Here is a 24863-nt window from a genome sequence, read left to right as displayed (position 1 = left end):
ATCTCCTATGAACTTTTGTTTGACTTGGTTTCAGGGTGTTCTTGGCCTTCTTTTTAAGTTTTTGTTCAGTTGGCACCTTAATAGATGCTTTTACCCCTTCCTCCCTAGTGTTGACTCACATTAGCAGTAGGATTCTCTTCATGATTTGGCCTAGCACCATCGTGTGGGGCAGCTACAACATTTTCCTTAGCTTGCGTCCCAAGGTCCCTTACTTGATCATCAATGTATACCGTAACCTCCTTCCCTTCTATCAGTTCAGGTGACGAAACCTCATGTTCAATGTAGATATCAACAAGACCCACATTCTGTGAACCCATCTCACACATCTCTCTTAGGTCTGCATCACTATTTAACTTCCTCAATCCCTCCCCTATGCTCTTTCCAGGTACAAGCCACCAGACTTCCTTCATTCTGTCATAACCTAGCTCCTTATAATAGTTTCTTAGGTAAAATACATCCAGCCTATCCACCTCAACATCACCTAGGCAGTTTCTGTTGTCCGGATAGTAACCAATCTTTCCATCCACACCCTTTTCAAAACTTCCTCCATGATGAAACATAATGTCTAGTACTTCATCCATCTGCCAGATAAGTAAACAAACAAATTAAACACATGCAACCCTTCTTTGAGGAAGAAAAAAAAAACAGAGCAACCCAAACCCCTTCCTAACAACGTAACCACAAAAAACCTAACAACATAGAAATCTAAACAAAACACCAAACGAAGATGAACTCTCCCTCAATCAACACACCACGTGAAGAGCCATCAGTGAAAACCCAGAAAAAAATTTAAACTTCAACTACACATTGTATTACTAACCTTGTTGTAGCTGACGATGACGATACCCTCTGCTTCAACAACTTCGTACCTGTGGTGTCCTTCCTTCTCCTGGCAATGAACTCAGTCAAGCACTAACCAGAACGTGCCCTAATGTCACAGCATTCTTTGGACGACAGAGAGAAGAAACGTCTGAAGAGAAGTAGGAGAAAGACTAACGAATGATCAACCCTTTCCCCAAGCAACCTTTCAATTCTCTTCCAAGGCAAAACGACGTCGTTTAAGGCTGCCTACGTGGACCGTAAGCAGCCAGCTCAGCGCTCCAGCTGCTGAGTCACGCCGGATTTGGGTGGAGGGACCAGGATTTCGCACTGAGCTCAATCTGAAAGGTGCAATTAGAGCATTTCGAAAGTCAGGGGTAACATTGGTGCACAGGCTCAATCTGAGGGACCATTATGGGGTTTCACTCGTAAAGATGGGCTTGTGAACCAAGGTAAGAACTTGTTTTCCAAGATGATTGCATTGAGAATATCTCCTAATGTTGTTAGTTACAATTTCTTTATTCACTGTTTCTGTTGTGCGAAGCTACAGGATTGTTGAATGAAATGGTTAAAAGCAGCATCAAACCAGATATATATACCTTTAATATATTAATTGATGCTTTGTGTAAAAAAAGAAGAGCAACAGAAGCCTAGAAGATGTTTGATATGTTGTTGGAGAGAGGCCCTAAGTCTAATGCTGTTACTTACAAGAGTTTAATTGATGGATACTTTCTAGTTTCTAATCAATCAAGTGAATGTGGCAGCAAAGTTGTTTGATAACATGATTAAAGCAGGTTTAACACCCAATGTTTAGAATTATAGCACTATGATTAATGGATATTGCAAGAGCAAAATGGTGGACCAAGCAATCACTCTCTTTAAAGAGATGCGTTGTAAAAGTATAGTTCCCGATATTGTAATTTACAATTGCCTTGTTGATGGTTTCTGCAAATTAGGAAGAATACCATGGGTACATGATCTTCTTGATGAAATGCAGAAAGAATTGTTACATGCTTTATGCAAAATCCAACATCTTGATGAGGCAATAACACTATTTTGGAAAATTATTGACAAAGGGTTTCGTCCAAATGCCTACATGTGTAGTATTCTTTTGAATGGATTGTTCAAATGTGGAAGAGTAAGAACTGCAAGAGAGTTTTTTGAGCATCTTTTGATCAACAATTGTTGTCTAAATGTTTTGACCTATAATATTATGATAAGTGGGCTTTGTAAAGAGGGCTTGATGGACGAAGCAATGACCTTATTTTCAAAAATGAAAGGAAATGATTGTCTTCCAAATGCTGTAAATTATGAAACAATTGTTGGAGCTCTTCTTGGTAGTAATAAGAATGAGCAAGCTGTAAAGCTTCTTCATGAAATGATCAGTGAAGGACTGAAGGTCTACTGATGGGTAGTAGTAATGAGGTGAGATCATTTATTTCAAATTTAAGCAGCACTTGAGTAATTGTTGAATATTCATATGCTATGAAAGCTTATTACATACATTAAAATTGACTTGAAATTACATTATTCCTACCATGTGCTTATTTGTTAATTATGACAAATTACTACTATCAGATATTATCCACAGTGTTGAGTTCTAATTTATTAATATAATGGCATCAGTTTTATCATATTACAAACAAAGTTGACAGTGATGGAGTCATTTATGCATATTCATCTCTTAACTTGAATTCCTTTTAACTTTTATTGAAAGTAAACAAATAAATTTCCATTTTCTTTACTCCATGTTTTCTATGGAACACACATGCTAATTGTTGCTTGAGATGACTATTGCTCTGTGGTCATTGTGCTTGCAAGGGCTGCTGTTGTTTTTCACTGGTTACAAACTTACAGGTTTTAGGATGCTCATAAGAAGAGCACACAAACAAAGTGACATGCTGAAAATTAAGTCTAATGGTACTATAGAATATTTGAAACTTAATTTAATTTTGTAGTAAATGTAAATTCCTGTATTAGTAGGGGTTTGTCAATTGGTGTAAACTAAGTTATTGCTGGTTCTAGTTCTGAAATATTCAAGATTCACGCATGGTGTTTGACTGATTTGTTTTACAATTTTCATAGATAAGTTTTCCATTGTTTTCTACTTGTACCATATTTGTTGGTACCTGCTGCTTCTAACTGTTTTTTTGTTCTCCTTTTAATTTAGGTTTCCAAGTCTATGACTCCCTCTGAGATGGGACAGATTCTTGAATGGGAATCCCGCTCTTCCAATGAGAGACACAGTGTCAAGTGATGTGTAAGGATAAGGAGTCTTTGATAATTTGATTTGGCTATTATGGTATTCTCTTGAAAGCTGAGTGAAGAACCATGAATATTAGTTTGGAAGCTATTCATTTCTTGAGTTTCATTGTTTCAATAATGATGTTATTTCCCTTTGACACATCAAGGATTATCACAAAATCTTATAAACTTTTTGGTTAGTAATCGTTCCTAATTTATTGCCCATGATTCCTAGCTGTCATTTTTGGTGTTAGAACTGAACAAAGACATGCTGAGGAGATCACAATTCAATTATTTGGTTTAGAGGCACTCTTTGTTTCTCTAATTAATTTTAACTTGAATGTCTCATTGATATAAAATTATTTTATAAGGATATAATATTATTTAAGGTGTTTGTGAGTTGAGTATTAGTTAATTGTGCAGAATTTTCTATATATATAACATGTTTATCAAAGCTTTTCAAAAGTAAGTGTTTGATAATTTCTTATATGATTATTAATGGCATATGTATGTGTGTAGGTGTGTTCTGTATATGTAAATGCCCATTGATTCGAGTAAATCCCTATAATGGTCTCTGAGATTCAGGTTATTACCCAATGTAGTTTTCAAGATTTCAATTTTATCATTGTAGTCCCTCAGATACAGCTCCGGAAACCATAGTGGTTTCTGAGTATCTTTCCACTAATGAATTAGCTATCACTGTGCTGACCTGGCATCACGTTGCCACATTGGAAGGTGCCAAAACGTTGCTATTTTGGTTTGGTGCCCGTATTTGATAAAAAACGACGCCGTTTGGATTAAAATATAGCATGTAAAATGGTTTCAATCAAACACACACTCCACTCGTCTTCTCCACTTCCAAACTCCCTCTCCTTCTTATTCTCTTCATCAATGGCTCTGTCGTAGGGTTTTATGGGTGGGGTCAAAATCTTTGAGACAAGAAAATATCCGACTTAAAACTGAGTTAGTCGTTCAATTTTTGTTATTCGTCTTGTGAGTGTGGTTGGGATTTTCTATTTTTTTTGTCAGTTTAGTTTCTAGGGTTTGGTGTTTACGTTAGGTTAGGGTTTTGTGCCGATGCTCTGTTTTAACCGAATGGAACAGAATTACGGTAAATGATGGTCATAATGTTGAAAAAATAAGTGTTTAGTAGTGTTGATTTGAGTTTTTTTTTTATGATACGTAAGTAGTTCACAAAAATCTGTTTGAGTTAAGGGTGATTATGAAGTAATCATTTTTGAATTTTTTGTAGATGGAATAGATGTTGGATATTATGCTTCATCATGGGGTGACTTTAAGGAAGCATATAAGGAAACATATAATCATCACATTAATCCCATTCTTGGCCAACCATTATGGGAGAAAGCAGAGGAATATAACAAGCCTCATGCACCAAAAATAAAAAAAGAAACCAAGGAAGCTTCAGATGAAGAGAATGATGACTGCAGAAGAGAAGGCTAGAGGAAGATCTAAGAAAACCAAACCTAATCCCAAACTTGATAGTAACATTGGAGAGAAGGTTCATCTAAAGAGGCAATTAGGGGCATTTACATGTAGTTTCTATGGAGAAAAGGGATACACAAGGAGAGGTTGCAAGAAGAAGAGGGTGGTTGATACTGCTGTAGCTGCTAAGAACAAGAAAACAAAAGGAGGTGCTGTTACATTTGACCAACCAACTGAGCAACCTAACGATGATTGTGACCGAGGTGATGGAGAAGATAAGCATATTCTACAGCCTCCTGTGAATGCACCAGCTAGTTTTGATGCAGAACTTGTGGAGATAGATTTATCTCAGTCTACTGCCTCTAAATTAGAAGATTCTCAACAGGTATCTAAATATCATAGTACATAATTTTATGTGATTCATTTGAATGTCCATTGATGTCTAATGTTTCCTTTTAATGATCTAGGTGGCTAGACATGTTAAGCCTCAGATCTTTTCTACCACCAACCTCTGGTCCAGTTAATCCCATGCAAAGTGCTAGTTTAGGGACAACATCAATCCTTTGACTTACCGTTGTGTTGTTCTACACATTCACCATTACCATCGCATATTCGCATGTATAGTTCAACCACTCCTCTACTTGCGCCATTTGCGTTGTTCTCATTATCCTTTCTCCTTTTTTCTTTGTACTCACTAGATGTCTGGATCTATTTTCTCGCGCCACCCTCGTCACGAACGACGCCATATTCATCCTGGGGTTTCTGTCCAACATGAGCTCGTCGTTTATTATCTGGTACACTGCCTCCTTGGGTTATTTTAGTAGGTATGTGGATAATTATTTTAATTCTTATGTGTCGGATGGTCATTTTAGTAGGTATGCAGATGGTTATTTTAATTCTTATGTAAATGGTTATTTGATTGTAATGAGTTTAGTTAGATACAATTAAAATATATTGGATGTCCAATTTACTATGTATGCGGATGATTATTTTTATCCTTAAGTGGATGGTTATCCTTAAGTGCCGATGAGCATCCTTTTTGACAAACCAGCGGCGGTGAGGAGGATCTAGCATTGACGAAGGGGCTGGTTGGCGACCAAGCAATGGCGTGAAGAGCCCAGGAGGCGATGATGATGTCGGGTGAGGGAGAGAGTGACACCATGAAAGGGGCAGGTTGGTGAGACGGCGATAGCAGAGGGTTGGGGGGAGAAGTTGGTGCTTTGGTAAATTAGGGTATAATAAATGGTTAAATTTTTTGAATTACTGAATGGGATTTCTTAGTTGGGTAATTTAGGTGGAGTGTTTTTTTTTTAACTTTATTGTACCAAATTTTCAGTCCGTTGTTCATGTTGTTCAGATTTTTCATTGTCTACCTAGCGGAGCCGTTTCTGTAGATGTAGAAGCATGGAGCGGATGGAATTTGAACTTGGGCTCTAAAACTTCTTGGAAGCAATTACTCAATCAAAAATTGAGTTTCTTTTAAAAAAACTAACTTTACCCATATTTTATTAAGTTGGTCATAATATATGAATAGATCCAACCATCCTTTAGTAAAATTGATTTTATTGCCCCTTCGTTAAACTTTTACATCCATGTATCTAGAACCCGAATCAATGAATACAATTCAATGTGGTATTTGATGGATGTGCATGGTGTATATAAATAATTACAGTAAAGGATAATCGCGCTATAAGATTAGATGAAAAAATAAGTTTGAGTAAAAATAATCATCGAATCATCAAATGAAAAATACATTCTTATTCTAGAAAGTAGTCAAAGGAGAATAAGAAATTAAAAATTTTAACAAAATACTTTCACTCTAAAACTCAGACTCATGAACCTTTTATGTGGCATTATATATAATCTTTAGTTGCATGAAATTAATTATAAAACTTGATTGACAATTAAAATGATTGAAAATTAGTATAATTATTTATTAAATACTGATTTGATATAATTATAAAGAAAATATCTTCCTAGAATAAGTTGAGAAGAGACAGGTGTTATTAAAGTAAATATCATATAAATGCTAATTATGTATGATTGACATTATATTATAATTATTGACAATTAGAATGATTGACAATTAAAATGGTTGAGAATTAGTATAATTATTCATTAAATTTTGATTTTCATATAATTATAAAAAAATACTTTCCTAAAATAAGTTAAGAAGAGATAGGTGCTATCAACGTAAATATCAAATAAATATTAATTATATATGGTTGATATTATATTATACTTATTGACATTGACAATATAATTTTAATGCAATGTCAGTGTAAAATTATTTTACACGTGCATTCAATCACATAACATCATATTAGTAAAAATAACTATCTTTTATATTGACTGCGTGAATGGTAATCCAAAAGAACAGTTGTGATTGCATGACTGTGTAAAATATTTACACTGTCAATGTATGAAAATTAAATTTTTAATATAATATAATTATTTATTATATGTTGAATTTCATATTGTTGGCTACAAATGAATTGTATTCGAAGACTGAAGTAATTCGAGATGTTAGTAAGGCCTTGAAGTGGAGCAGAGAATGAGGGCCACGTGCTGAAAGCATCGAGTAGGGAGTTGTTTAGCATATGTTCGATCAACGTGGTGATTCGAACGAGTTTTTCGAATAAGAAAGATCGAAGATTATCAAATTAGAAGAGATTCAGTAACTGTCCCACGTTTGATCAAAAGGGCGGGAACGATTACCTTAATCTCCGCACATAAAGGGGCACGAATTCTTTAATGATCAGTCATGGAAAGAGGGCTATAAATAACAGGAAGCAGTACTACATAGGGGTTAGAACTTTTCTCCAGAAATACACTCAAACACACTCACATCCCCAGCGAATTTTTGAGTCTGCATTCGAGTTCGATTTCTGTAGGGTTCCTTCCATCGTCTTTACTTTTCAATTTTACAATTTCTGCAAATTTTATCTTTTCCTGTTCAGTTTATCTTCAAAGTATATTTTAATTTCATTGTCAAATTTACATTTCAGTACCTTTACTTTTCATGTCAAAAGTTCTTTGACTCAGTCGGAGGCATTTTTATTGCTTTATTTAAAATTTAATGCAAACTATTTTGATTTCAGTCAGTTTTACTTTTCGAAATCTTTATTTTACACTTTTCAGTTTTTTGCACCTTTTAAACTCATTCCCTTTTAATGCTCATCTAATTCGATGACCTTTGATGCACTTATAGAAAAACTGGTACCTGCAAAAGAGGAGTAGGTTTCGCTCCCAGACCATTAGAATCAAACCACCATCGATTTGTTAAAAATCGACAAAACAAATTGGCATGCCCAGTGGGACAGTTTTAAACTGAAGTGTGTCAAAAGACTTTTGGTGTCATTTGGTGTATGCAGTTGAGAAGTGGAAGGATTATCCACATGGCTGATGAAGTATCAAATATGAATGGTGGTTCGTCCACCAATGACAACATACCAGTAACTGTGCAATCTTTGGACGTTACTTCACGTTCAAAAGGTTTGATTGTAAGTGAAAGTATAGTTGTTACTAGTGTACAAACTGGAAATAATGGGCGTAATATTCGTCCATGTGGTAACTTATCACCAGTCCAGCCTCTAGTAACTACTGGTTGGCCTCATTATGGCCTTCCTCTTGGTTATACTCCACCGGTGAATGGTTTTGTTCCTCCCATTTGTTTTGGGAATGTAAATGGAGTAAATAATTCTCAAAATCCACAACAGTATTTTGAATTTTCTCGTGATTATAATGTGGGCTCTACGTCGAATGCCTCTAATTCTATAGCAGCATTTCGATAACATGTAGAGGAAAGTCATCATGATTTGGTCAATTTATTGACTCAACAAATGACTACAATTCTAAATCCTATGATGGCTAATCACGAATCAAAATTCGAACGTCTTGCAAGGCAAGTTGAACGGATTGCTCGAATCATTGATTATGATGAAGGAGAAAGACATGATGCCAGGGGGAATAATGAGGGTTTCGAAAATATATTTCAAAATAAAAACAATGTTTTAAATAGAGAGAATCCTCAAATAATTCTCCGTGGTCAAAATGCAGATGAAGTTCTGGCTCGATTACGTGCTAATCATGGTAGTGAACGTTATCAAGTCACAAGGATTGTGGAAGATGTATTCAATAGAGTCAGTTTGAATGTGGGGTTTATGAACCAACCCCATTTTGTGTTTGCTTTCTCTCAAGTTGTTCAAATGGCCGAAGTGCCAAGAGGGGTGAAAAATCCAAAAATAATTATAAAAATTGCAGGGAAAGTTGGAGAGTCGACCACTGAACATGTCGCTCGATATTTGGTCGAGATTGGGAATCTAGCCAATGATGAGAATTTGAAAATGAAGTTTTTTCCTTCTTCGTTAACGAAGAATGCGTTTACTTGATTTTCGAATCTCAGACCAAATTCGATAACGACTTGGATTCAGTTGGAAACTGCTTTTCATGCTCAATTTTATCGAGGGAAATTGAACGTAGCAATTACTAATCTAGTAGCGTTGAAACGAGAAGATGATGAAACCATCGATGATTATATGATACGTTTCAAAAATGCTAGAAGTAGATGTTATGTGTCATTACCTGAGAATGAAGTGGTGAAAATAGCAGTTATGGGGTTAGGATTTTATATGCGTCGAAAATTGCTTAATATGCATATTCCTGACTTAGCCCATTTGGATGAGAGATTTCGTCAAGTCGAAATTCTAAAGAAAGAAAAGGAGAAATATAATAATGAAAGAAGGTTAAAGAGTAAACCCTTTACTCGAAAAGAGAAGGTGGCTTATGTGGCCATGGAATCCTCGGAAGAAGGGTCTAATTTCGAAGAAGATGTTGATTTGGCCGAACTTAAGAAGGGTCTTCCATATGTTTGCTCTTTGCTTAAAAAGCTCCCTAATAATGAAAAGTCGAATGATTCAAAACTAAAGAGTGGAAAGAAATATAGTTTTGATATCTCGAAATCTGATCAGATTTTTGATGTGTTGCTTAAAGATAAGCAGTTAATTCTGCCCGAGGGTAGAACTTTACTTTCGGTGAAAGATTTGAAAGGGAAACATTATTGTAAGTTTCGCCAAGCAACTAGTCATTCGAATAACAACTGTGTTCGTTTCAGGGATCTTATACAGGAGGCCATCATGGAAGGACGTTTGAAATTTGATGATGGGAAAAAAGAAATGAAGGTTGATGCTGATCCTTTTGATGCTAAAGCCAGTTTTGCTGAGCCATATTTTGGTGTGAATATGGTTGGAATGTCTTATTACTTTGATGTGGCTTTGGATGATTTCGAATCACAAGTCCGATCAGTATATCCTCAAGTGAGGGATGGTTTGTTGGATTTCTTGGTGCAGCAAAATATCAAAGATCGGGACGTATCTCTGTGTCCTCGATGTAATGCTGTGTTTGATGCTGAGGCTGCAACAATCTTTTGAAAAGAAAGGATGAAGAAAGAATTGGCTCATAGAGAGGAGCAGACTTGTCAGAGGCAACCAATTCAACGAGTAGAGGGACAAAGCTCTAAGGCTCCTCAACAAGATGCTACCGCACCAATAAGCCGTTCTCGGCTATAGGAGTTCATTGGATTTGGAATTTCCGAGAATTCCAAAATTGAGATGCTCAATACAGGCGGAACCTACAGTCATCGAAGACCTCCTCGAGGTCAGTATCCCTATTATCATGGCCGAGTTAGGGGGTATCCAAGGGGTAGAGGAAGAAGGAATCAACAGCAAACAAAGAAGCCTCAAACTGATAAAGGCAAGGTGGTAACGCCTTCAGTGCACTTTTGAGTAGTCTTCCCATCTGATGGAGAAACTTACTCGAAGGGTATTCCTTCTCCTGCGAAATTGGACAAAGTCAAAGCAGTAGTTAATACTCTAGGTGCTGACAAAGACAAAGATGATAATTTAGATGAAGAGTATTTCGAAGAGGGAGATGATGAAATGGTTGGAACTATTTCAATTATTCCAACTGAATACTTGGGTGAGTATGAAGGCGACCCTGAAGAAGATTATGATATGGATGCTGAAGAAGCCCTTTCTTTCATCCGATGTGAGGATGAACCAGGGTATTTTCTGAGGCCTTATGAAAAAACAAAAGTCTCATCTTCGCCCACTTCATATTACTACAACTATGAGTGAAATTAAAGTAAATAAAGTCTTAATTGATGGCGGAGCAGCAATAAATCTCTTACCAGAGAGGATGCTGATGAAAGCTAGTAAGCATCTTGATGATTTGGTTCCCACCAACATTGCTGTAACAGACTTTAGTGGTGCTTCTACTCTTGCTGAAGGTCTGGTTACCTTGGGGGTGAAGGTGGGGTCTTCTGAGTGAAACACTGTTTTTGTGGTGGTGCCTTCGAGGGCAAGCTATAATGCCTTATTGGGCCAGGACTGGATTCACAGAGTTGGAGCTGTACCGTCTATTGTGCATCAGAGTGTCCTCCTTTGGACAAAAGATGGAAAGCCTGAAATTATTAAGGCTGATTCGAATCTGTATGTCGAATAGCTACATGTCAATTTTAGGGTATATAGTTCGAAATTGAAGCCTTTAAATGTTGACAGGGTGTTAAATTCTTACAACTGTGAGGGCTACTATTTGTCTTCAGAAGGCCTGATGGTGAAACTGCGTCATCCACACCTTGCTATGCCCCCAATTGGTTAGGATTGTTTGTCTTAGAATGGATTCGAGACGTTGTTCGATGGAATATGCTTAAGATGTCTCAGATTACCTGGTAATTTTAAATAATTATATAAGTAATTTCCCTTCAGTTGAGAATAAAGTTGGTTCTTCTGATGAAGTTGAATCATTTAGGAACGTAATTTCTTCTTTTAGTAGCAAGAATTCGATGTCTTCAATTGAATTTAGTCATAGTTTAAGTTTTTCTTCATTATGTAATTCAAATGATATTATTAGTCAAACTGCTGATAAAATAGCAGAAGTTCATTGTATCGAAAATGAAGCTGTTGTTAATCTTGCAAATGATCAAGTTCATTCTATTCCTAATGAATCTGTTGATTTCTCTTTTGATTGCATCTATGATTTAGAACCTTTGGATTTTGAAAAATATTCAGTAAAAGATGAGGATCACTTAAAAGGGTTTGAATCCTAAGATCCCTTAGAGGAAATTAATTTGGGATCTGTTGATGATGTTCGAATTACTTATATCTGTAAAGATCTTGCAGAACCTTTTCGAACTGAACTTTTCCATATTTTACATGAATTTAAAGATTATTTTGCTTGGGATTATCATGAGATGTCTGGTCTCGATCGTTCTCTTGTAGAACATCGATTAGCATTGAAACCAAATGCTCGACTGGTGAAGCAAACTCCTCAATGTTTTGCTCCAGAAATTAATCAAAAGATTAAGGAAGAAATAGAACGATTGATTAAAGCAAAATTTATTCGAACTGCACGTTATGTTGAATGGGTTTCTAATATTATTTCTGTAATGAAGAAGAATGGAAAATTAAGGGTGTGTATTGATTTTAGATATCTGAATAATGCCACCCCGAGGGATGAGTATTTCATGCCCATAGTAGATATGTTGATTGACTCCGTAGCAGGAAACGAAATTTTAAGTTTTATGGACAGTTATTCAGGATATAACTAAATCTTCATTGCAGAAGATGACGTGTCCAAAACTGCTTTCTGTTGTCCTGGGGCATTAGGCACTTATGAGTGGGTGGTTATGCCTTTCGGTTTGAAAAATGCTGGTGCAACTTACCAACGTGTAATGAATGCCATATTCCATGAGTATATCGGGAAATTTATGGAAGTATGCATAGATGATGTCATGGTCAAGTCAAATTCAGTGAATCAACACATTGATCACTTAAGAAAGGCGTTTGTTACTACGCAGATAAAAGGGATTAAAAATGAATCATTTAAAATGCGCCTTCGGTGTGTCGGCAGGAAACTTCCTAGGGTTTGTTGTTCACAAAAGAGGGATTGCTATCGATAAGAATAAGGCTGATGCAATTTTAGCATTGTCTTCTCCTAAATCGAAAAAAGAAGTGCAATCGTTCTTGGGAAAAGTAAATTACATTCGAAGGTTCATTTCAAATCTTTCTGGTCGAACTCAAGTATTTGCATCTTTAGTAAAACTAAAGAATGATTCACAGTTCAAATGGACAGACGAGCATCAACAGGCATTCGAGTCAATAAAAGCTTATTTGTCCAAAGCCTCGATAATGGCGAATGTTCGCCCACATGAGCCTTTAAAACTATACATTGCTACATCTACAAATACGATTGGGTGTATGTTAGCCCAAGATGATAAGAATGGTCATGAACGGGCCATTTATTACCATAGTCGAGTATTGACTGATATCGAGACAAGGTATTTGCCAATAGAAAGATTGTGTTTGTCTTTATATTATACGTGTATGAAATTAAAGTGTTATATGGTGGCTAAGCCTGTGAAAGTCATTGCACATACTAACCTTGTCAAATATATGTTGAGTTCTCCAATGTTACGAGGTCGTTTGGGGAAATGGATGTTAGCTTTGACAAAATTTGATTTACAATATGTTCCAACGAAGGCTATAAAATGCTAGGTCATTGCAGATTTTTTGGTTGAGAATTCAAAAAAATTGAATGACCAGGGAGCAAACGTGCTCGACGTTAAAGTCGATTATTGGAAGCTATATTTCAATGGATCGAAGCACAAAAATGGTGCAGGGGTAGGAATTCTCATTATTTCACCGGAAGGAATACCATCGGAATTTTTGTTCGAGCTAAAATATCCTTACTCGAATAATATGGCGGAATATGAAGCTTTGATTTTAGGTATTGAGATTTTGATTGGGAGAGGTGCTTCAGAAGTTCAGATTTTAGGGGATTCCCAGTTGGTTTTGAAGCAGTTATCGAAAGAATTTAAGTGTAATAATGAGAAGTTGCAGAAATATTTGGCAATGGCTTGGGAGTTGTTAACTTCCTTTCGAAAAGTTTCATTGGTCCACATCCCGAGGATCCAAAATGAAATTGCTAATGAGTTGGCCCAGGTTGCTTCAAGATATAGAATAGGTCCTGAAACATTGAAAAAATTGGCAGGAATTCACCAAATTTTAGTGCCTATAGATGAAAGAGAAGCTTTATGCTTGGATGAATGGGGAGATAATGATTGGAGGAAACCCATTGCTGAGTATCTAAAGAATCCTGGCACTCAAGTTGATAGAAAGATAAAATTACGAGCAATGAATTTTGTCTTGATGCCTGGTGAGCTGTATAAGAAAGGAAACAACGGGAGTCTTTCGAGATGTCTAAGTCAATATGATACAGACATTGCTTTAGGGGAAGTCCATAAAGACATATGTGGTGCTCATCAGGCTGGGATGAAAATGAAATGGGTACTATGTCGAAATCATGTCTATTGGCCATCCATGATAAAAGACTGTATCGAATACGCAAAGGCATGTCAAGAATGTCAACGGCATGGGTCGATACAACAGATCCCAGCGTCTGAGTTGCATTCGATTATTAAGCTATGGTCGTTTAGAGGTTGGGCTCTGGACTTAATTGGATTGATTCATCCCCCTTCATCGAAACATCAAAAATTTATTCTGGTAGCAATAGATTATTTTACGAAGTGGGTCGAAGCAGTTCCTTTAATAGAAGCTGGGGCAAAATGAAATAATAGATTTTATTGAGGAACATATAATCCATCGATTTGGAATTCCTCAAACATTGAGTACTAACCAAGGGACTATGTTTACTGGTCAGCGAATCAAGAATTTTGTAGCTTCGGGGAATATTAATATGGTTACTTCAACCCCTTATTATGCACAAGCCAATGGCAAAGTTGAGGCAGCAAATAAAATTCTGATTAGTTTGATAAAAAAACAAATCAGAAGTAGACCCTGAACTTGGCATGAAACTTTAGCCAAGTACTGTGGGCTTATTGAAATTCACCAAGGGGGTCGACAGGTACTTCACCTTATAAATTAGTATATAGTCACGACGCAGTGCTACCATTAGAAATCAATCTTAATACTTTAAGGGTGTCAAAGCAAGATGATTTTCTAGTCGATGATTATTGGAATGCAATGTTTGATGAGTTGAATGAGTTAGACTCTGAGCGTATTTTGGAGCTTGAAAACGTGATTCGGCGAAAAGAAAATGTTGCCCAAAATTACAACCGTCGAGTAAAAGAAAAATGCTTCGGGATAGGTGAATTGGTTTTGAAAGTTATTTTACCAATGGAAAAGAAATCGAGAATTCTTGGCAAATGGTCCCATACTTGGGAAGGTCCTTTCCAAGTAATTGGATTATATTCCGGAAACGCATATCAAATCTGGAAATGTAACCAATTCAATAAACGGAAAGTATTTAAAGCAATATCATTGTTTGTTAACTCAGAATTGAAATGCATAAGTCTGAAGATAAAAACAAAAGGAAATCATTACAAGCATTGAATCCTAAGGAGGAGAAAGGTAAGGCGCTATAAGTTCTGCTAAGTCTGAGCGTAATTTAACCCTTTCATTTTTCAGAGCCAAAAGTGTTTCGATTTGCTCATATTCTTCATACTGAGCATTGTCAAGTTGCTTTTCACATTCCTCTTGCTTGGCCTCAATAGAGAGGATCTTTTGTACAAGTTGTTGTTGCTTGTGTTGGATAGTGGCTAGAGGTGTTGCTATTTTAGCCTTCCTCTTTTGAATTTTGGCAAGTCTCTCATTAATTTGAGACAATTCTGCTTTAAGTTCCCTCTCTTCCTTATCATAATAAGCCTGAGCAGAAAAGGCCTGAGAAATTTTTAAGTCAAAATTTTCACGAGAAGCTTTAATCGGCTGGAGAGCTGCAGTGTAGTTTTCTGATTCAGTTCAAATTTTAGCCATTTTGTCTTTGACCTCTTGTAGCTTGTCTTCGGCAGTCACACATTTGTTGGCAACTTTTATGAATTAGTTGACTATAGTAGAGTGTTGGGATGGAACTTGAGGTTCAAGAGATGAGCTTAGGACATCAGACAAAAACGAGTTCAGGGTCAGTGGGTGGATGGTCTAGAAGTCTGAGAAGGGCCAAAAGTTGTTCTCGAGCATTAATATTTAGCTCAGATGGGAGATTGGATGCAGAAGGACCTGTATGTGTAGGAGTAGAAATGAGCACCTTGTCCTCTTGAGCAACTTGATTCAGGATGATAACCAATTCAATCAGATCAACATCCTCAGATTCGGAGATCATACCTAGATCTCTAGATCCCAAATCAAGAGGAGTTTGAAGTTTAGTACTCTTAGATGGACTGGAGGTTTTTTGTGGTGAAGGAATGGTTTCTAAAACTCGGGATGGAGAATCCGAATCAGGGGCAATAGTTTCAAGGACTCGAGAAGGAGAGTCAGAATCAGAAGCCACCTGGGATCCAATAGAAGTTTCAACTTGGTTTGGTGGAGAAGAATGTTCAATATTTAAAGTTTGTGTTAGAGAATGATGGACATGTTCTTCTGTTAAATCAACGATTTGGGTCTCAACTGAAATTGGAGGAGCTACCTGGAGAGGTTCAGCAAATGCAATAGTTTGAAATTGCTGAATGAGATGCTTACTGCCCTGAATCTTGTTGATGTTGTTGAGATGGTTGGTCAGGCGCAAGAGAGGAAGTGATTAATTGAGCAGCAGTGACAGGCTGAAATACAGCATACATTAGTCGAGGTTTACTTCGACTGAATTAATATATTCGAAGATAATATAATGTTACCGGAACATGTCTTTTTCTTTGAATCAGCTGAGATCGGGTCCGAATCAATTTCATCATCCGACTTCGATGATGCAGCAAGAAGATTTTGGATGGATGGTTCACTGTCATCAGAAGAGCTCTCGCTTGATGGTTGTAACTGTAACTACCGAAACACTAAAATCAAAAGAAGATTAAGCAAACGTGGTTTCCGAGGAATTTTGGGTTAAAAAAATATAAAAAATAAAATATATACCCTTCTAGAAGTCCTTGAAGGAGTTTGTCGACTTTTCTTTGGTTGTTGCCTTAAAGAAGCTGTGGCTTCAGCCTTCCTCTTCAGAGGCCTCTTGGGAGAACCTTCAGCAGCAAGAACCGTTCGGGTAACAGAACTCTTGATTTCTTCTAAGGTACGGCTATACTTAGAATAGTACATAGCCCACCAATCGAAGCAGGATTTTGTAATGAATGAACTACGATTATAAATAAGATGATTGTAGCTCTCTCTTTGTTGTTGATTCTTCAAGAGACAAACATCGAGTTCTTTCTTCGAAGCCAAAGTGACATGGTAAAAGGGTTTGTTGTTCTTGGGGAGTGGAGTTGGGATAGCCTGGGAGAAGCCTAGTTCTCTAGCTGTATAGTGAGAGGCATACAGAGTGACTTTGAGACGTTCCTTTTTGTACAGGGTAGCCCTGTTGGGATCACTTGCACAGCCAGTAGGCTTGCCCAACTCCTGTTAGCAAGTTCGATTTCTTTGGTGTCATTAGGGAAGAGAAGACATTCGAGCTAGGCAGGACCACAATTTTGACGTAGAAAATGGGTGAAATTGAGGTCCTCGTTATGGAAATTTTTACAAGAGTGGAAAAGGGAAAAAACAGCCCAAAATCGATCTTCATCTGATTGAGCTTCTAGAAAATTTGGTTTGAAATTAGCCAATCGAAATCCCTCAATATGCTGTTTGTCTGAAACGCCACCTCCAGGCTTTATCATGTGTTTTTTGAAAATGACATTTAGCCAGAGTTGGAGAAGTCAGAGAGGACCTCCCGTGCTAATCAAGTAATTGTTTTGAAGACAGTTGACAAACTGGCCAAGTTCTTCGAAAATGTGCCCTAGAAGTAACTTGGCCAAGTTAAAGGTGTTTCCTTAATGGAGGAGGGAAGCTAGGGGGTAGAAAAGCTTATGCATTTGAACACTTCTAGAGCAAAAGATTATTGCATTTAATCAATAAAACAAAAAGGCCATATGTTCATCATCTGTTATAGGGTCATTTTCTGCGCCCATATGATGAGCAATGAACTCGCTGTAAGAGGTCATGGAGGTTATGTTGTACTGTCGCTCAGGCTGCATATCAGAAGTAAAATCTCGAGGGCTAATTGGGAGCCCTGTGATGGCAGCTACATCGAAAAGTGACATGCCAATCATCTCACAAGGAAGGTGAAAATTGTTGGTAGTCCTGTTCTAGAAATGAGTTACGGCCCCAATCATCCAAGGATGTGTTGAAGGAGTAAAGTGAGAAAGTCGTAGAAGATCTTGAATCCCAAGAGCCCCCAAGCAGCATTCTTCGTTGGTGCAAGGTGCTCATGCCAGGCCGTAAAATCAATTCCACGAGGGGCGATTTTAGGATTGTTCCTGAAGGATTTTTGGGGATTGGTAAAAAAGGAGATGTCAAGGTCCTGACCAATCAACAAGTCTTCTCCTTGAGCATTGGGGAAGTAAGCGAGTCGCTTGTTCGTCCTTTCTAAACTCTCAATGGGACCAACAAAACAATGGGTGTCATCACCTACAGTGAAGGGGATAAGGATTCTGGGATCATCGAGTTGGAGCTATGGGTCATCAATGACCTCATCATTGACTTGGTGCAGTACGTGTAAGGCCGAGGAGCCGGTGATTGCACCATAGGACGTTTACCTTTGTCCTGAGTAGGGATGTGAGATGAAGAAGCAGCCATTGATGAGCAAAGGAAAACAAAGGATAGAAAATAGAGACTACACAAGAAGGAGAAATGCAAGAGATGTTGAGAGAATGAGGATTCGAGAAAGTTAAGCAATGATGAGAGGTTTGAATTTAAAGGTGTTTTTTTCTTGCTTAACCGTTATTGCATAAAGAATTCAAAGAGAAAGGAGGTAACTTTGCGGGGAAGGCAAAGTGGTGGAGAGAGAGTGTAAATTGTGGGAAACGTGTCAAACGAGTCAAATCGTTGGAGAGAGTAAGTGGCATTAATAGCCAAATTAAAAGGTAATTTTCCATTAAACTATGTTTGAAGGGTAAGTCAGGATTAAGTGTTTGGTCTTCCAAGGTGTAGTTTCGAAAACTAAACACATTAATCCTAAGGGGGCAATTTTTTGGCCACAAATGAATTGTATTTGAAGACTGAAGTAATTCGAGATGTTAGTAAGGCCTTGAAGTGGAGCAGAGAACGAGGGCCACGTGCTGAAATCATCGAGTAGGGAGTTGTTCAGCATATGTTCGATCAACGTGGTGATTCGAACGAGTTTTTTGAATAAGAAAGATCGAAGATTATCAAATTAGAAGAGATTCAGTAACTGTCCCACTTTGATCAAAAGGGCGGGAACGGTTACCTTAATCTCCGCACACAAAGGGGCTCGAATTCTTTAATGATCAGTCATGGAAATAGGGCTATAAATAACAGGAAGCAGTACGGCACAGGGGTAGGAACTTTTCTCCAGAAATACACTCAAGCACACTCACATCCCCAGCGAATTTCTGAGTCTGCATTCGAGTTCGATGTCTGTAGGATTCCTTCCATTGTCTTTACTTTTCAATTTTATAATTTCTTCAAACTTTATCTTTTCCTGTTCAGTTTATATTCAAAACATATTTTAATTTCATTGTCAAATTTACATTTCAGTACCTTTACTTTTTATGTCAAAAATCCTTTGACCCAGTCGAAGGTATTTTTATTGCTTTATTTAAAATTTAATGCAAACTATTTCGATTTTAGTCAGTTTTACTTTTTGAAATATTTATTTTACACTTTTCAATTTTTTGCACCTTTTGAACTCATTCCCTTTTAATGCTCGTTTAATTCGAGGATCTTTAATGTACTTACAGAAAAACTGACACCTTAGCAAAATACTGATACCAAAATACGCCACGTTAACATTTTTGGCATCAAAATACGCCACATTAGCATTCTTGACATCACAACGTGCGACGTTAGAATGCTACCAATTATAGAATAATATAATGATATAATGATAACGATGATTTGTTTGAGTCACTATTTTAATAATATGTTTTTGTATGGTAAGTCATATTTTATATAAAATTAATATTTATGGAATAACTCATGCTTATATCTCTCTTATCGAACTCCTTTGACCCTTAATATACCTGAAAGTAATTTTCGATTTCTTTGTGCTATGTTCAAAGTCGTCTTTGCAAAGCTAGAAAATAAAAATGCTTCTTTGCATTATTTCTGGGTAGTGGTTTACATCTATATATTTCCCTTATTATTGAATATTGTAACTGATCTGTTTCAATTCTGATTTTGTATTTAGGACTCCACATATAGGTTTCTTGTGAGGTGGAACAGATTCTTGAAATGGGAATTCCTAATGAGAGTGAAGAAGAAGTATCAACAAACTGGTTTTAGAAGCAATAGTCCAAACAAAGTCAAGAGAGGAGTGATTTGTTTCATTGCTGAAATTTGTGTGTTTTTGCATTTGTTGTGTATAGGGAATACTCTGTGTTATGCTTTTGTCTGTAATTCACAAATCTTTCTTACGATAGGATATTTTCATTTCTGCAAATTTACCATTTACTAAATCAATTATTTATATAAAATATATATTAAAATACAAAATACGTATTAAAAATAAGTTAAATAACTACAAAATCGTTGATTTTTTTTATGTATACTTATATTTTTGTAAATCTAATCCCTTGCCCATTATTATATGCACATATGCACTGAGACAAAGAGCAATGCATAGCCACTTATATTTTAATTTTTATGTAACTTCTAAACATCTATTATATCATCATATATAAAAGATGCGAAGGATATTACTAACAAAGCTAGTTATAATCACTCATAAAGTAAAACCCAAGCATGGGTTACACAAGCAATAGTACAATGTACAACTTCAAAGTTCAGATTAATGCACCTTACATAAAGAAAGTGAAAACTAATCTGAGAAACATAGTAACACCAATTAACACTCTCTTTGGACTCCTATGCCAAACCCCATTATTTATCTGCCCAAAAATGGCTATAAGAATCATCTAAAATTTGTATGTGCAGCTTCCATCATCACTTCTGGCTGTTGGATCATAGTTTTCTGCAACAGGGTCAGTGCAACCTTCAGGGATGGGAATATGAACCTGTTGAGCTCCTTTTCCTGCATCCACATAGTAAGGTAAGACTTTTTTTCACTTGTTTATTCTAAATTTTCAGGAGGCTTTATGGATCAGAGTTCTAACCATAGAAGTTTCCGGTTTTTATGGCATCTTCATTTTCTTCTCCAAGAGCTGCCTCATTGAGGTACTTGTCAGCCAATTGAACCCTCTTGACATTCTCTTGCTCTTGGACAAGCATGTTTCCGTACTCGAGAAGCTTCTCGATTGTCATCTTCGGTTGCTCGAAAACTGGAGGTCCCTCCTTTGAGTTCACAAGCCTTTTCCCAATGCTTTCCACCCCAACACTAGAGATCCAATTCCTGACTTCATCATCATACACTCTAGCCCTCACGGCACCAAAGAAGTCTACACAAAATTTCATCAACATTTCATTTTTTCAAGCTTTTATGATCGATGAAAATGGGGAATTAGCAAATAAAAAACAACAGTGCTACAAGGCCCAGCAAATATTATTATTTTGGACCAGTATTTACAGGAGTTTGCATACACGAGTCAACACAGTTTGTAACCACATTTACCATAATTTAAACACATGAATCAATATAATTTATTTGTTGAAGGCAACTTGGGGTTTGTGCTGGCTAAATGCGGACCAAAATTGATAAAAAGAAAAAATGCTGGCCCCAAGACTTTTTGAATAAAAAAGCTTACCAATAGATTGACCAGGGAAGGTGTCAACAAGCCTTACAATGTCCTCTTTGGGAACATTATCTGTCCTGAAAATACCTTGGCAGACACCAATCCGGTCTTCTCGAGTCGGCGCCCAATAGAATTTCTCCATACGTCCGTCGCGAATGAGAGGAGCATACAATGTTGAGAAGTCATTACCGGTGACAATGACGGGGACACGCGGATTCTCCTCCTTGTTGTACATACCAGGAAGTTGAACATTGGTTGGGTTATCAGCAATGTTCATGAGTGTGGCATTTACCATTTGGTTGTTAACTGTGTATTGGGTTGTTCCACCCATTCTACCAGCCCCTGCATCAAGATCATTGATGAAGAGGCAGCACATCTTTCCTTTCTTAATTATGTCCGCCGCCTCGCGATACCTTTGCCTGATCAACTTTGCAGGCTCTCCGGCATTTCCACTTTCCAATTCTCCAGCACTCATCATTATAGGGCTGAATTCAAAGGCCAAATATCAAAGAGTTAGAGACTAATTAAGCATCAACTTTAAGGGGAGATTACATGTTAAGGGATGTAATTGAACTTACTTGATTCCCATCTTGGCAAAGACAAGTTCACATTGAAAAGACTTCCCTTGACCTTTGCCACCCCAAATTCCCAAAATAAGAGGAACTTTAATATTTGGCAAGTTCAAAAAGTTCTTGGTGATGTGAACTACAACCTTGTCCATGAATGCAGGAGCAATATAGAAACCATCGATGGTGTTGTCCAAATTGTACCTGATAAAAAAAAAGGTGAATTAGCATTCAACAACTTCATTATTTTAGGAAAAAATACTTCAAAAGTCCTTATAGTTTCACTTAATCTTCAACCTTGTTCCTCTAATCTAGAAGTCTTGTGTCAAGTCCTTATAATTGTGTCTCAAATCTTGTATTTGTAGCATCTTTTGAGCCTCATTTACTTTTTTAGAAAAAAGAAAAAAACAGGGACTTGATCACAAAATTTTTAAATTAGAAGGACCTAATTAAAAAACATTATATAATATAAAGACTTAACTAGAAATAGTTAAAAACTATACAATATACAAACTTAAAAGTAATATCTCAAATTTTAATTACCAAATCAGACTCTTTTATTTTGTTAGACAAATTGGTCCTTGTCGTTGTCGTTATTTAATTAAAACATAACCACGCTTAATAATTTTAAAATTTGTATATCAGTTATTCTATAAAAACGAACAATATTGATATGAAAGACTGTCTAACGTGAATAAATTTTGTTGAAGACTAAAGACTAAAGTGTCCAACTAAAATGCTTTTGAGACTCATTTGGATATTACTCAAAGCTTTAAATTATAAGTATCTAACAAAATATGGAGTGAAACGATAGAAGGTACCTCTGGAGTAATGAATCAAACCGAAAATAAGAAGAAAAAGATTCAACTTTTGTTATGAAAATGAAGTTCAAAGTAACTTACTGGCGAAGACCGGTACTGATGTAATCATAAGAACTCATGACAGCATAGTGAGTGCCACTATCCATGGTGTTTTGGAAGAGAGAGTCCACCATTCCTTTTCCTCTTGTGATATCTTGTTGATCATCTGAAGTGTCATAGGCAAGTCCACCCCATCTGTCCTTCGACGTCTGCTTCTCCTCATCGTATTCGATTCCAGCGCAAACCTTAAAGTTCCCGCCAGACAAATTCCTCTGGTTTGAAACTACAGAACTCACTCTCTTCAAGCTGGTTCCAAAGAATGCTGAGTTTGTTGTTGGAGGTGCACCACTGCTTGATCCACTCAGTTTCAACTGCACCATTTACACATAAATCCCTTCTCTCATCAGTTCATATTATTGCAAGTTCCATGTAACACTATATCAACAATAGTAACTAAATTCTTATACCGTTAATAGCTTTTAATTTCATTTTTCGTTCTACAAAATGTCACAGCAGCGCATTTGTAAGTTCATATGTCATAAATAGTAATTTGAAACTAAATGAGAGATTCGTCACTCCAATGCTTCGTCACAATTCAATTTGAATTTATATTATTATTTTATCATTTATTTGGTTCTCCATTAAGATAATACCAACTCTCTGGAAGGAGATCAAAGTCCAGGGGGCCAGCAACTTTTTTGTGTTTTCTGACCAGCACTTAACCATCAAAACAAAAGTGAGTGATTTCTCACCATTAGATATAATCTCACACCATTAAAAACATTATTGATGGCCAATTGATGGTTACAAATTACTAAAATTGCTGGCCCCTAGCATTCCTCATTCTAAAAGTACTCAGTTAGAGTTGCTCTAAATGAATAATATTCTTAAATGTTATTTGAGGATTCAAAAGTAGACGTTTGTTTAGACAACCATCAAATTTAAGGTTGAGTGGAGATTACAATCTAATCAAATAGTATAAAAGAGAGGTCTACTTAGCTATATAGAAGAAAACATTATCTTCCTATGATCCTATCATAAATCTTATTTACATCTAAGCTATTAACATCTCTTCTAGTTTAATTAAAGATGAATTTAGAACAGACCCAAATAGCAAAAGCTCAATATATCAAAGTTGCTAAAAAATCACAATATTTCCTTGCTCATATAGTCATCGTATAGATAAATCTAAAAGTATGTAAGCATGTTTATGTACTAGAACTAGAATAAACTTAATAATATATATATATATGAAATTAAAAAATAAAAAAATGCAATTAAAAATACATAAATAAATAAAACCCACGAAACAAAAAGTATAATTAAGTAAAACCAAACATGTTATATATCTACAAGACCAAAAAGCTTGAACATTTTTTTTTTGGGTGCAAAGGAGCACGGTATGATATATAGTAAGTAGTAATATAAAAAGTAGTACCGGTAGCAAGTTGATGGCTCCAACAGCTGAAGTTGCCATTGTGTTTATAGTGATTCCAAAAGGGGTTTTGGTATCAAGGGAAGAGGACGAAATATGATAACTATGAAGCTATTTGAAATTAAAGTGTTTATGGATTGAAGGAAAGAGAGAGGTGAGATTGTGATCTTTATAGTGTGATCATGTTATCTGAATGCTTGAGTGAGAGTGTTGCCAAAATAGAAAGTGATGGAGAAAATGGAAATGAAAAATCTGTGGATATGGCCATATGGGTAGCATGGGAATTTATCAAGAACCACACAAATGAATTGGGAGTATTATTACAGTGTTGGCGCTGCACACGTGGCTTTTGGTGAGGTGGACATTGGTTTTGGAATGTGGTATTTGAGGATAGAGCATAGAAACTAGAAAGACTATTCATGTGTTTTATTTACAAAACAAAATGGAGGCTTCTGGGAACTCTGCTTATTTGAGGTTTGTGTTGAAGCTCCTCTCTCCACCACTCATATTTTACTTGTTTGGTAGTTATAAAATTATGAAAAAATTTGAGTTAAAAAAAGACTACAAGAACATTCTTTATGTTGTGATAAGAATATATATAGATGTACATTTATGATTTATGATTTAGGCGGTTAATTGAAGGAATTATCTTTTTAAAGATAAATTTAAATTAATTAAGAATTGAAAATGTGACTCCTTATAAATATATAAATAGAAAATTTGCTCTGAAATAATATACATAACAAGAATCAATAAAATTTTCTCTTTTTTTTATACTGCTCAAACATTTTTTTCTCTCTCTTTTATATACGTTATTATAT

General features: G+C 36.3%; 1 protein-coding gene and 1 pseudogene across 1 annotated transcript; one reads left to right on the top strand and one right to left on the bottom strand.

Moving 5' to 3' along the window:
* Positions 1-836: 836 nt before the first annotated feature.
* Positions 837-3076, top strand: LOC107627549 (uncharacterized; annotated as a pseudogene).
* Positions 3077-20188: 17112 nt separating this feature from the next.
* LOC107625608 (ribulose bisphosphate carboxylase/oxygenase activase 2, chloroplastic) lies at positions 20189-24535 on the bottom strand. Its single transcript, XM_016328290.3, has 6 exons — positions 24046-24535; positions 22650-22978; positions 21760-21951; positions 21194-21666; positions 20606-20887; positions 20189-20523 (listed from the first exon to the last, which is right to left on the bottom strand). Exons 1-6 carry the CDS (start codon positions 24082-24084, stop codon positions 20408-20410), a joined length of 1431 nt encoding a protein of 476 aa, XP_016183776.1. The 5' UTR covers positions 24085-24535; the 3' UTR covers positions 20189-20407.
* Between the last annotated feature and the right edge of the window lie 328 nt (positions 24536-24863).

Source organism: Arachis ipaensis, chromosome B2 (genome assembly GCF_059453495.1).
Source record: "Arachis ipaensis isolate K30076 ecotype BB chromosome B2, ASM5945349v1, whole genome shotgun sequence".
NCBI classification, from domain to species: Eukaryota; Viridiplantae; Streptophyta; class Magnoliopsida; order Fabales; family Fabaceae; genus Arachis; species Arachis ipaensis.
The sequence above is the reverse complement of the archived record's forward strand: the minus strand, read 5'-3'. Positions and strand labels throughout refer to the sequence as shown.

Bases quoted from the DNA above. Each gene is read 5' to 3' on its own strand.
- LOC107625608 (XM_016328290.3), bottom strand. From the start codon at position 24,084: ATGGCAACTTCAGCTGTTGGAGCCATCAACTTGCTACCG. The intron at 21,952-22,649 runs GTAAGTTACTTT...TTTTTTTATCAG, and splicing joins ATCAGTACCGGTCTTCGCCA to GTACAATTTGGACAACACCA. The intron at 21,667-21,759 runs GTAAGTTCAATT...CTTTGAATTCAG, and splicing joins TTTGCCAAGATGGGAATCAA to CCCTATAATGATGAGTGCTG.